Source organism: Petaurus breviceps, unplaced genomic scaffold (assembly GCF_028583685.1).
Source record: "Petaurus breviceps papuanus isolate PSGF00001 unplaced genomic scaffold, PetGlider_PUasm1.0 164, whole genome shotgun sequence".
Taxonomy (NCBI): Eukaryota; Metazoa; Chordata; class Mammalia; order Diprotodontia; family Petauridae; genus Petaurus; species Petaurus breviceps.
The window spans coordinates 4,061,946-4,074,585 of NW_027185735.1; the positions used below are offsets into that span (position 1 = coordinate 4,061,946).

The following is a 12,640-nucleotide window of genomic DNA, read 5'->3' on the forward strand; positions in this document are numbered from 1 at the left end:
CAGGTAGCACAGCGAGTAAGAGCACCGGCTCCAGTGTTGGGATGACCTGGGGATCAAATCCGGGCTCAGATACTTAGCACCACACCCTGAAATAACTGGCCGTGTAACCTTGAGCAAGTTACTTAACCCTGATTATTAAAAAAAAAAAAAAGATTTTTGCCCTCAAAGAGCATAATGGGTGAAGACGACTTAAAAGCCAAAAAGCTGGAGGGAGGGCTAGAGGGAAAACTGGGAAAAGCTTGGTGGAAAAGTCAGAGAAGTCCCAAAATAAAGTAGCTAGAAATGAGGATAATTCACAAGGTAATTCTTTCAGGAAAAAAAAATAACTGAAGACCAACTCATAAGGCTCATGGGCAGACCTAGGTTGACCCTGCAAATCCCCAAGGTTGTAACTATTCCAGGTTGAAACTTTTGGAGTTTACTTCTTGGTAAACTTGGTGTAAGGTAAGCAAGGTGGTTCCCTGCTACAAGGGGAGGTGGAGAGCTTTGGGGCGCTCCATTCCCAAGGCTCACCTTTCCCATTCACACATATACTTAATGATGGGAAGCTGGCCTCTGGTAACCCTATAGCTCCATGTGGCTAGGACAATTTTAGGTAAATAAACTCATTGGTAGTATTCTGGGGAGACTAAAGTATAAGCTAAGATTGTAGAGCCTGGGGGTCAGGAAAGTAGAATTATGAGGAGACTAGACTGGAAACACTGGTAATAACTATTAAATACAGCAAAAGAGCAAATGAGTAGTTGTAGTAATGACCCAAGTGCAAAGGCTTCTCAGACCAGGCCACTACCCCCTCACCAATATCCTGGGGGACCCTACCCCTCAAACTCTTCATGAACAGCCACTGGGAGCTTGCCTAGAGACCAAAATGAGTCAGTTGCCAAGAGAATAGTAGATCCCATAAAAGAGGAGCTGGGAAAGGTGAATAGTTTCAATTACAATCTCTCCAGACTTGTGATTTTTACATCCCTTTGCCTGATTTTCCTTTTGTAAATTATAGTTATGAGACTGCTCACCTTGGAAGATTGTTTTTTAAGGACAGTTTGTTCATACTAGGCTGTGGTGACTTTGGCTTCGTTAGCACCTTGCTCTGGACTAAATAGCCTAGATACTGCTTTAATAATATGGGAATATAGTCACAGTTTTAAAGAAAATTGGTCACTGGAAATGTATATTTTACAGTTAATAAAACTTCTTGATAAAGAAATAACTTATTAAATTTAGTATTGCAGGAAACCTATATCTAGACATTCTTATTGTCCTTTGGTGATTTTAAATCTGAAATTATTTGAATTATTATTATAGTAATTTGCCTGTTGTTGTAAGATTGTTCCAGCCAGAATTTCAGGAACAATTTTATGGTGTAGTAGAAAGAGTGCTCGATTACTTAAAACCTAGAGAAAGACATATATAGTCAGATCTCACCTCCAGGATTTTCTAGCTATGTGGTCATATGCAAATCATTTTACTTCTCTGACTTTGTTTCCTCCTCTGCAAAATGTGGGTTATGCCTTTGGTTCTCACTAAACAGGGTTGTTAGAAAGATCAAATGAGGATATATTTTGTCCGCATCAAATTAAATATATCACAATACAAATGTTCACTATTGTTATTCTTTAAATCGATTCTTACTTTAGGAAAATATTTATTATTTGGTTCTTGATAAATATTTCCACTCGAGGTTTTGTTTATTCCTGTGAATTCTGCTAAAAATTAGAAGTATTAGAGTATGAACCTTTTTGCATGCCAGGGTAGATCTTTCATTACAAAAATGCAAAATGTTATTCCTAGAACCTAGGGAATAATAACTTCTATGTAGAGTTATATTTATTCTAAGATAGCTTAGAAAAACCAATACATTTGTCAATATCCTTTTTAATAAACTGCTAATTTTTATAATTTCCTGGATTGTGTTTAATATACAGGCCTAAGAAGTTGACACTAAAAGGTTATAAACAGTATTGGTGCACCTTTAAAGATACATCTATTTCTTGCTATAAAAGTAAGGAAGAGTCCAGTGGAACTCCCGCTCACCAAATGAACCTGAGAGGTAAGAAAACTTTCATTCACATGTTACCTGTATGTGCATTTGATCTCTCACTTACACATAGTCTCTTGTACTCTTCAGCTTCTCCCTAGAATAAATCCATAGAATTTTAGATTGAGAGCTGGAAGGGACCTCAGAGATCTTCTAAGTTTAACCCTTCATTTTACACATGAGGCTCTGAGACCTGGTAAATTAAGTGACTTATCCACGTCCACACACCTGTCTTTATAGATATGAGACAATGATAATTATTTATTCTTTATGAATTTTCATTCTCTATCATTTTATAGTTGTCAGGCGAAGATATACCTATTGAAAGCTTTTGTTTTTCGTGTCAAAATTTGCAGTGCTTTATATAGTATAAACTTTCATTTTCAAATATTAGGTGTATATCTAATAGTGTACATGGCATATTTCCTCATACAAAGCCTATTTACTCTGGGGAGGCAAAGTGGGTAGGCAGAATTATTTGTTTGTCAGTGTGTGTGTGTTTTTGTGTGTGTGTGTTTAATGAAAAATTCCTGGCAAAATATCAAAGTGAAATAAAAAAGGATGGAAATGAAGTAGCTAGTTGGTATAGTGGATGGAGTGATAGACTTGGAGTCAGGAACAATTAAGTTCATATCTTTCCTCAGACACTTATTGGTTGTGGGTTCCTGGGTAAGTTACTTTAAAAAAAAAAAAAGACCCTCCATTTGCCTCAGTTTTCTTATCTGTAAAAATGGGGATAATAATAGCACCTATTCCCAGAGTTGTTGTAAAGATAAAATTAGATATTTGTAAAGCACTTTGCAAACCTTAAAGTACTATAGGAATATTATTACTAGTTTCACTAATAATGTTTTTAATGTTTTACTTTGCAAAAAGAAGGGAAAATTCTACAGGGGTGGCTATTTGGCACAGTGAATAGAGCACTGGCCCTGGAGTCAGGAGAACCCGAGTTCAAATCCGGCCTCTGACACTTGACACACTTACTAGCCGTGTGACTTTGGGCAAGTCACTTAACCCCAGTTGCCCTCCAAAAAGAAGGGAAAATTCTGCATTAAAGTATCACTATTACTTGCTTTAATTTTTAAGTTATTTTTTCAGTTGAAGAGCATTTATTTTCTCTATCAATCTCCACCTCCATCCCCCACAGCTAAACAAAAGCCTCATAATAAATATGCATAATCAAGCAAAACAAACTCCCATATTGGCTGCATATGTCCAAAAATTTGTGTCTCCTTCTGAATGTTTAGTTCATCACCTCTCCATTAAGAAGTGGGTAACATTCTTCATTATCAGTCTTCTGGAATCATGACTGATCATTGCATGGATCAGAATTCTTAGTCTTTTAAAGTTGTTCATCTTTACGACGTTGTTATACTATAAATTATTCTCCTGATTCTACTCACTCCAGTCTGCATCAGTTCATTTCAAAACTGATTGAGATCAGTCTTTACAGGTTTTTTTGAAATCATCCCCTCAATTATTTCTTTTGGCACAATACATTTCATTCATATTTCATAATTTGTTCGGCCATTCCCCAATATATGGGCAAGCCCTTAGTTTTCAGTCTTTGACAGAACGAAAATAGCTGCTCATAAATCTTGTAAATGTAAGCACACCTTTTCCTTTTTCTTATATCTCTTTGGCTTATAGGCTTAGTGGTGTCTTCTGGGTCGGTGGTTTAATGCATAGTTTAGTAACTTATTTGGGCAAAGCTCCAGACAGCTTGAATTTCTATAATTTTATTAACCACTGTGCTTTTATTTAGACTTAATCCTGTGTATACCTCTTTTTTGTTAAGTTAGTTTTGTACGTAGTTGGACCCATGATTTCATTGTAGTCTTCCACTGATACAGATCACAGCTACCTCGTGCCTTCTTCTTCTTGCTGAATGTTTGTTGAAATGAAAAGAGATAATTTTAATTCTTCAAGATTATAGTATTCCATAATTTGCAGGTATTACAGTATCAACCAGAGCATGTAATTGGTTGGTTGGCCTTAGGACCAAAGAAGACCAAAATAACATCACTATGTCAGGGTCAAGGTACAGTGTATCTGATGGTGGTTGACCAGACCAATACTAACTCAGAAGACTCTACCACAGGTTGAACACAAAAAAAATTTATATGAACATTTGTAGTGGAGATGTCCCTAAATTTGCACATCTCACATTTCTTTTGAGCTGCTGCAGTTCTGCTTTGCAAGGTTTTAGGAATGGCTTTTTGCAACAGTAGATACTTTGGATTCATTGAAAGTAATGTCAAAAAGTTTCCCAGATCCCATATACCTAAATCTTATTTCCTCCTCATTTCTGGACCCAGCTTATTGTCCATCTGCTTGCTATTGTTTAAGCTGCATATCATTACCTGGGAAATTTGTTTAGTGGATTAATGTCTTTCATATCATCATGGATCACAAAAGAATCAGACTCGTAAGGCCATCCAATATAACTCATATTCAAAGAGGCATACTCTCTATAACGTCGCGAACAGGTGGTCATCCATTCTTCATTAGTGATAGGGAACTTTCTGTCTCCTCAAGCACTCTAGTTGTAAGTCTTCAGAGGTTTTTATTCATATCATGCTAAAATTTTCCTCTCTGCCACTTCTTTTTTTTCCTGGTTCTGCTTTCTAGGACCAAGCAAAACAAGTCTAATAATCCTTCTTCTTCATAACATTGTCATGTTGTTATCATGAGGACACTCCCTAAAGCTTGTACTCCCTGGGATAAACATTCACAGTTTTTTCAAGTATTTTTTATATACAATAGTGTCTAGTCTCCTCTCTATACTGATCACTTTAATCTAAATGGACTACAGATTTTCAGTTTGTCCCCCTAAAATGATGTCTTGTAAGAATTTTGGAAATTAGTTTGGCAGAAATTAACTTTAGACCAATGTTTTATACCACATGCAACAATAAACTCAAAATCCGTATGAAACTTAAAAATTAAACATTGTGCCATTAAGTAAATAGAATCAGCTACTTTTTAGAGCTACAGCTATAGAGTTCTTAACTATATGTCATGATTAATTATGATCGAGTTCTTAACCATAACATAAGGGATACAGGCCATCAGAAATGATAAAAGATAAAATTGAAAAACTCCTGCATGATTAAAATCACTGTAGCTAGGATAAGAAAGGAAGCTGTCAGATGAGGATAAATCTGCATCACTATATGTGATAAGGGTTTGATATCCAAGATAATTTGGGGACTAACACAAATGGATAGGTGGTCAAAGGATATGGACAAAGAGTTCTCAAAAGAAGAATTGTAAACTATTCACTATCACATGAAAGACTGCTTCAAATCACTAATAATTAGAAAACTACAAAACAGAACAAACCTGAGGCTTCACTTCATACTCAGCAAATTGGCAAAGGTGGACTAAGATGGAAATTTATGATGGAAAGTCATCAATTTGAAAGGGCTGCCAAAAGCCAGGCACACTGGTACATTATTGGTTGAGCTATGAGTTTATCTAGTCACGCTGGAAAGCAGTTTTGAATTATGCTTTGAAAGACGTAATTAATATGTCCATAACCTTTAACCTAAAAATCTCACAGCTAAGAGTATACCCAAAGGAGAGCAAAGGCTTAACAGTGCCATCCTTGTTTCATCCCTATCTTATTAGAAAAACTTCTAGCTTATCTCCATTACAGATAATGCTTGCTGATGTTTTTAGATATATACTCCTTATCATTATAAGGAAAACTCCATTTAATCCTAGATTCTCTAGTGTTTATATTAGGGATGGGTGCAGTATTTTGTCAAAAACTTTTCTGTATCTATTGATATAATCATATGATTTCTGTTGGTTTTCTTATTAATATGATCAGTTACGCAGGTTGTTTTCGTAATATGGAACCAGCCTGCATCCCTGGCATAAATCCATCCACTTCACTTAGATTGTCAGATTTTTGGCAAAATAATTTTTGAACAAAATAGCTCCTAATTGTTGCTTTAATTCCCATTTCATTAATGGTGAATTCACCCTTTTCTTTTTTGATATTGGTAATTTGGTTTTCTTTTTTTTTAATCAAATTAACCAAAAATTTATTTTATTGGTGGGGTTTTTTTTCCATAAAATTAGCTCTTATATTTTTTAGTTCAATAGTTTTCTTACTTTCAACTTTATTATTCTCTCTTATGATTTTTCAGAATTTCTAATTTGACATATAATTGCGGGATTTTTAATTTGTTCTTTTTCTAGCTTTTTTAGTTGCATGCCCAATTCATTGATCTCCTCTTTCTGTTTTATTCATTTAAACATTTAAAGATATAAAATTTCCCCTAAAAACTGCTTTGGCTGCATCCCATAAATTTTGGTATATTATTTATTGTTGTCGTTCTCTTTGATAAAATTATCGATTGTTTCTATGATTTGTTGTGAATTAGAATATTTCATTTACAATTAAATTTTTTATGTCTTTCCCTTTAAACATTTTATTTTTATTACATCATGATCTAAAAAGGGTGCATCTAATATTTCTTCCTTTTCTGAGTTTGATTGTGAGGATTTTATGCCTTAATGGTCAATTTTTGTATAAGTGCCATGTACCATGAGAAAAAGGTTAATCTTCTCTATCTTTGTTCAGTTTTCTCCAGAGGTCTATCATATCTGACTTTTCTAAAATTCTTTTCACTTCCTTACCTTCATTCTTGTTTATTTTGTGGTTAGATTTATCTAGTTCTGAGAGGAGGAGATTGAGGTCCCCCACTAGTATAGTTTTGCTTTCTTTCTTCCTATTACTCCCTTAACTTTTTTTCCAAGAATTTGGATCTACACCACTTGGTGCATATATGTTTAATATTGCTATCCATTGTCTCTGTTACCTTTTAGCAAGCTGTAGTTTCCTTCCTTGTGTCTATTAATTAGATCTATTTTTGCTTTAGCTTTGTGTGAGATCAGGATTGCTACATGTGCTGGTTTTTTTTTTGTACTTAAGCTGAAGGCACAATATATTTTGCTTCAGCCTTTTACCTTTACTCTCTGTGTCTCTCTCGTCTTCACATGTATTTCTTTTTTTCTTTCCTTTGTTTTTTAAAGCAATTGGGGTTAAGTAACTTGCTCAAGGTTACACGGCCAGTTATTTTGTGTGGGTGAGAACGGAAACGATCCCGGGTCTCCTGACTCTGGGGCCGGCACTCTTACTAATTGCACCACTTGGCCACCCCACACATGTATTTCTTGTAAACAACATATGGTAGGATTATGATTTTTAATACACTCTTCTATCCATTTCAGTTTTATGGGAGAGTTTATTATCTCATTCACATTCAGTTATGGTTACTAACTCTGTATTTCCCTCCATCCTATTTCCCCCCATTTATACTTTTCTCTCTCTTTTCATCCTGTCCCTCCTCATCATTGTTTTGCTTCTGACCACCACCTGCCTCAATCTGCTCTCCATTCTATCACTTATTCTCTCCCTTTTTTTTCCTTTTCCACTCCTACTTCCCTATAGGCTAAGATAAATTTCTGTAACTGAGTGTGTATCTTATTCTGTCTTTGAATCAAATCCAATGACAGTAAGTTCATCCCCCCTATTCTTTCCCTCTACTGTAATAGGTCTTTCATGCCTTTCATGTGATATAATCTACCCCATTCTGCCCCTTTACTCTTCTCCTAGTACAATGCTTTTTTTTTCACCCCTTAATTCTTTTTTTTATGTCATCACATCAGTCAACAACTCTCCCTTCCCCCACGTCTATGTGTTCTCCTTCTAATTTCCATAATAGAGGTATAGTTCTTAGGAGTTACAAGTATCATCTTCCCATGTAGGGGACTAAACAGTTTAACTTTACTGAATAATATGGGGTGTTTTTTTTTTTTTCTTTTCTGTTTACTTTTTTTATGCTTCTCTTGATTCTTATGTTTGAAGATCTAATTTTCTGTTCAGCTTTGGTCTTTTCATAGGGAAAGTTTGAAAGTCCCCTACTTCATTGAATGTCTATCTTTTCCCCTGAAAGATTATGCTCAATTTTGCTGGGTAGTTGATTCTTGGTTGTAATCCAAGTTCCTTTTCCTTACAGAATATCATATTCTAGGTTCTCTGATCCATTAACATATCCCCCCAAACCTTAATGGGAGGCAAACAAGTCACACACAGCTTATACATTTCCCCCTAAGCCTCAGTGGGGACCAGTTGAGGCAAACACACATGCATATTTCTCTTGTGCATTTCTGTCCCCCACTTACTGACCAGTGTCCACATGATTTATAGGGTAATAGACAAAGAAGGCAGTTTGCCAGTAATAGCCTCACGAGTTTACATTAACTCATCATTATATATCACTGCACAGTCACAGTGGGTATTTACCAGCAGAACTCAGAGGTTTATATTATTTATCATTATAATATGATACACATGTATGGTAAAGATGTTTATAAGCCATGAACCTGGAAACTAGAAACTGTTATGACCATGGATCCTGGGAACTAGTATCTGTGATCCTGGGAATTATTATTTAAAAAAGAATAACAAAGCAGTGTTTCAGCGTGGAGTGAGCATTGGGAGAGGCAACTGAAGCCTTCTAGGCTTCTCTGAAATTTAGTCCAAAACATGGATATCAGACCAAATCATACAATATATATCAACAATATGAATGACAAAATAAAAAAAGAAGAACTGAAGAGATCATTGTATGCACTCTTTTCTCAGTTTGGCCATGTAGTGGATAATGTGGCATTAAAGACTATGAAGATAAGAGGGCAAGCTTTTGTTATATTTAAAGAACTTGGCTCATCCACAAATGCTTTGAGACAGTTACAAGGCTTTCCGTTTTATAGTAAACCAATGAGAATTCAATATGCAAAAACAGACTCTGATGTAATCTCTAAAATTCGTGGCACTTTTGCTGATAAGGAAAAGAAAAAAGAGAAGAAAAAGGCTAAATCTTTGGAGCTAACTGCCAATACTGCAAATAAAAAGCCTGGTTAGGCCACACCAAATTCAGCTAACACCCAAGGAAATTCAACCCCAAATCCTCAGGTGCCTGACTACCCACCGAATTATATTTTATTCCTAAATAACTTGCCAGAGGAGACTAATGAAATGATGTTATCTATGCTGTTTAATCAGTTTCCTGGTTTCAAAAAAGTATGATTGGTACCTGGGAGACACAACATTGCTTTTGTGGAGTTTGAAAATGATGGACAGGCTGGTGTTGCCAGAGATGCCTTACAAGGACTTAAGATCACAACATCCCATGCCATGAAGATTACATATGCCAAGAAATAGCTTTATGGACATTCTTTCAGTGACTTGGTTTTATTTATACCTTCTGTTCTTCGTTTTTCAAAAGATACAGTTCAGAAATTTCGAAGAGCTTTTTATTTTTTTTTATTTTTTGTTTTTTTTAATGCTTTATTAACTTCTGATTTACATCATTCGTTTACACCAGATTTTGAGTTACAAATTTTCTCCCCGTTTTTCCCCCACCCATCCCCCCAAAACAGCAGTCCCAGGATATCCCCACCTCCAATCTGCTCTCTCCCATATTTTCTCCCATATCCATTTCGACTTTTCCAGTGGATCTCTATGCCTCAGTGCCTGTACATCCCATTTCTTAATTACATGTAAGATGGTATTAATAATAGTATATATACACACACACACACATATATTTGAATATTTGATTTTAAAACTTTCAATCCCAGATTCATTCCCTTCCCCCCCCGCCACCCACCCCCACTGGGGAGACAAGCAGTTCAGTATAGGTTGTACATGTGTGGCTAATGCAAAACAATAACATAGTAGATATATTGTAAAAGACTGACTACATTTCCCTCCCACCCGTTCTATTCTCTACTTTGATCCTGTCCCTTTTCAAAAGTGGGTGCTTCCAACTTCCCTCCCCCCTAGCCTGCTCTCCCTTCCATCATCCCCCCTCTCATCACCTTACCCCCATTCTCCTGGAGGGTGAGATCCCCTATTTAGTGTGTATTTCCCTCCCTCCTCAAGCCAGATTCAATAGGAATAAGGTTGACCCATTCCCTTCTTCCCCTCCATTGCAACCATTTTCCCCTGCCTCTTCTGTATGAGATAGTTTGCCCCAATCTGTCTCTCCCTATCTCCTCTCATTATACTCCTCTCACCTCTCAATTTCACCTTTTAAGTATCATCCCTTCCTGTTAAATTGGTCCTGTGCCCTCTATCTATGTACACCTGTAAACGTATATACACACATTCACATATGTATTCATATGCCCGCATACCCTCATATAAAGACATATATATTTCTAATCCCTTCAACTACTGAGAAAAGTTTCATAAGTTACAATTATTGTTTTTCCATGTAGGAATGTTAATAGTTCAACTTTGATAAGTTCCTTATGATTTCTTTTCCCTGTTTACCTTCTCATGCTTCTCTTGCTTCTTGTATCTGAATGTCAAATTTTCTATTCAACTCTGGTTTTTTCAGCAAGAATGCCTGAAAGTCCTGTATTCCACTGAATGACCATATTTTCCCCTGAAACATGATACTCAGTTTTGCTGGGTAGGTGACTCTTGGTCTTAATCCCAGCTCCCTTGACCTCCGGAATATCACATTCCAAGACCTTCGATCCCTCAGTGTAGAAGCTGCCAGATCCTGGGTTATCCTGATTGTGTTTCCACAATATTCAAATTGTTTCTTCCTGGCTGCTTGTAATATTCTCTCCTTAATCTGGGAATTCCGGAACCTGGCTATAATATTCCTAGGAGTTTTCTTTTTGGGATCTTTTTCAGGAGGTGATTGGTGGATTCTTTCAACCTCTATTTTGCCCTCTCGTTCGAAAATATCAGGGCAGTTTTCTTTGAGGATGCTTTCTAGGTTCTTACTTTGGTCATGGCTTTCAGGTAGTCCAATAATTTTTAAATTATCTCTCCTGGATCTATTTTCCAGGTCAGTGGTTTTTCCCATGACATATTTCACATTGCCTTCTATTCTTTCATTTGTTTGGATCTGTTTGACAGCATCTTGATTTCTCATAAAGTCATTAGCTTCCATTTGCTCCAGTCTAATTCTGAAGCAATGATTCTCCTCAGTGAGCTTTTGAGATTCTTTTTCCATCTGGCAAATTTGACTTTTAAGGCATTCTTCTCCTCATTGCCTTTTTGAGCCTCCTTTGCCATTTGAGTCATTTCTCTTCCCAATTTTTCCTTCACTTCTCTTATCTGCTTCTTAAGGTCCTCTATGGCCTGTAACCAGCTTGTATTTTTCCTTTGAAGCTTTTGGTGCAGGAGTACTGACTTCACTGTTTTCCTCCTGTTCCAGGCCTTGCTCCTTCTTATCCCCAAAATAGGAGTGTAATGTTGGAATCTTCTGTCTGCTTTGTTTCCTCTGCCTGCTCGTTTTGCCACTCAATGATTTGACTTTTGGGCTTTTTGCCACAATAGGACTCTGCCACCAGACAGGGGAGTTTTCATCCCAAACGCTGGGGTTTTCTCAGCTGCTGGAGGTATTAGATGGGTGCCCTCTCTGAGGTCTCCACATGCTCTGGCAAGCTGGACACATACCCCAGGACCTCCACCCTAGACTGGAATCCAGATCCAAGCAGGTTAAAGCAAGAGCGATGACCCCTCAGACTGGTGCTTGGTCCCCCTACACTCTGCAGGCCAGGAGCTGAAGCCACCACGTGGCGCTGGCTGGCTGTGCCGGCGTCTCAGCGGTTTCTCACCCCAGGGGTAAAAGCCACACACTCCCACTTACTGGTCCCAAAGTCCAGACTGCACTGGCCTCTCACCTTGTCCTTCGTATCTATGTATTGATAAATCTGGAAACGGCCACAGCTGCTGCTGATCTGGAGTCCCTCTGGCTGGCGGCTGGTCAGGCCCGCCCTGGGGCTAAAGCCTCGGTGTGGTGCTGGGCTCGGCTCCCAGAGCGCTGCGCTGGCCGATTCATGCCAGCCTGCCGGGCTGTCCTCAGCGGGAGGTTAGCTTCTCTGTGTCATTATGTGGGTTCTGCAGTTCCAAAGTTTGTTTAGAGCCCCCTTTTTACATGGATTGGGGAGGGTGGAAGCCGGAGCCGCGGGAAGGTCTTGCTTCTACTCCGCCATCTTGGCTCTGCCCCCTTCAACCTCTCGAAGAGCTTTTTGATGACAATAGTGAAAGTAGTAAAACATTTTGTGTAAACTTTTTTTAACTCAAATTCTCCAGTGTTCCCTAGGGTACTGCAACATGCAAGAAACATTTTGTATAATTAAAACTTACTTGTATTAAAAAAAAAAAAATCCACCTTACATAACATTAAAATCTATCTTACATACAATATTTTGTACCTTCTTCTGTTTTTTAATTCTTTTTATTTTGTTTAACTAATTCTTGATGTCTCATAAAGTCATTAACTTTCAGTTGCCCAATTCTAATTTTTTTTTTTTGAGAGGGGAAGGCAGGGCAGTTGGGGTTAAGTGACTTGCCCAAGGTCACATGGCTAGTAAATGTTAAGTGTCTGAGATCAGATTTGAACTCAGGTCCTACTGACTCCAGAGCCAATGTCCTGTTTACTGCACCACCTAGCTGCCCCTCTCAATTCTAATTTTTAAGGAATTATTTTTTTTCAGTTACCTTTTGTTCCTTCTATTACATTTCACCAATTCTTTTTTTTTTTTTTTTTTTTT

The 12,640-nt window shown here is 37.3% G+C and overlaps 1 protein-coding gene and 1 pseudogene across 9 annotated transcripts in view; both read left to right on the forward strand.

The window, feature by feature from the left end:
- Positions 1-12,640, forward strand: part of FERMT2 (FERM domain containing kindlin 2) — a 168,626-nt gene that overhangs the window by 128,244 nt on the left and 27,742 nt on the right. For all 9 annotated transcript variants that reach the window (XM_069082214.1, XM_069082215.1, XM_069082219.1 and 6 more), the window contains one exon: positions 1,926-2,050. In XM_069082214.1, the coding sequence (XP_068938315.1) occupies positions 1,926-2,050 (125 nt within the window). The remainder of the gene's footprint in view (positions 1-1,925; positions 2,051-12,640) is intronic.
- Positions 7,934-12,253, forward strand: LOC138156783 (U2 small nuclear ribonucleoprotein B'' pseudogene; annotated as a pseudogene).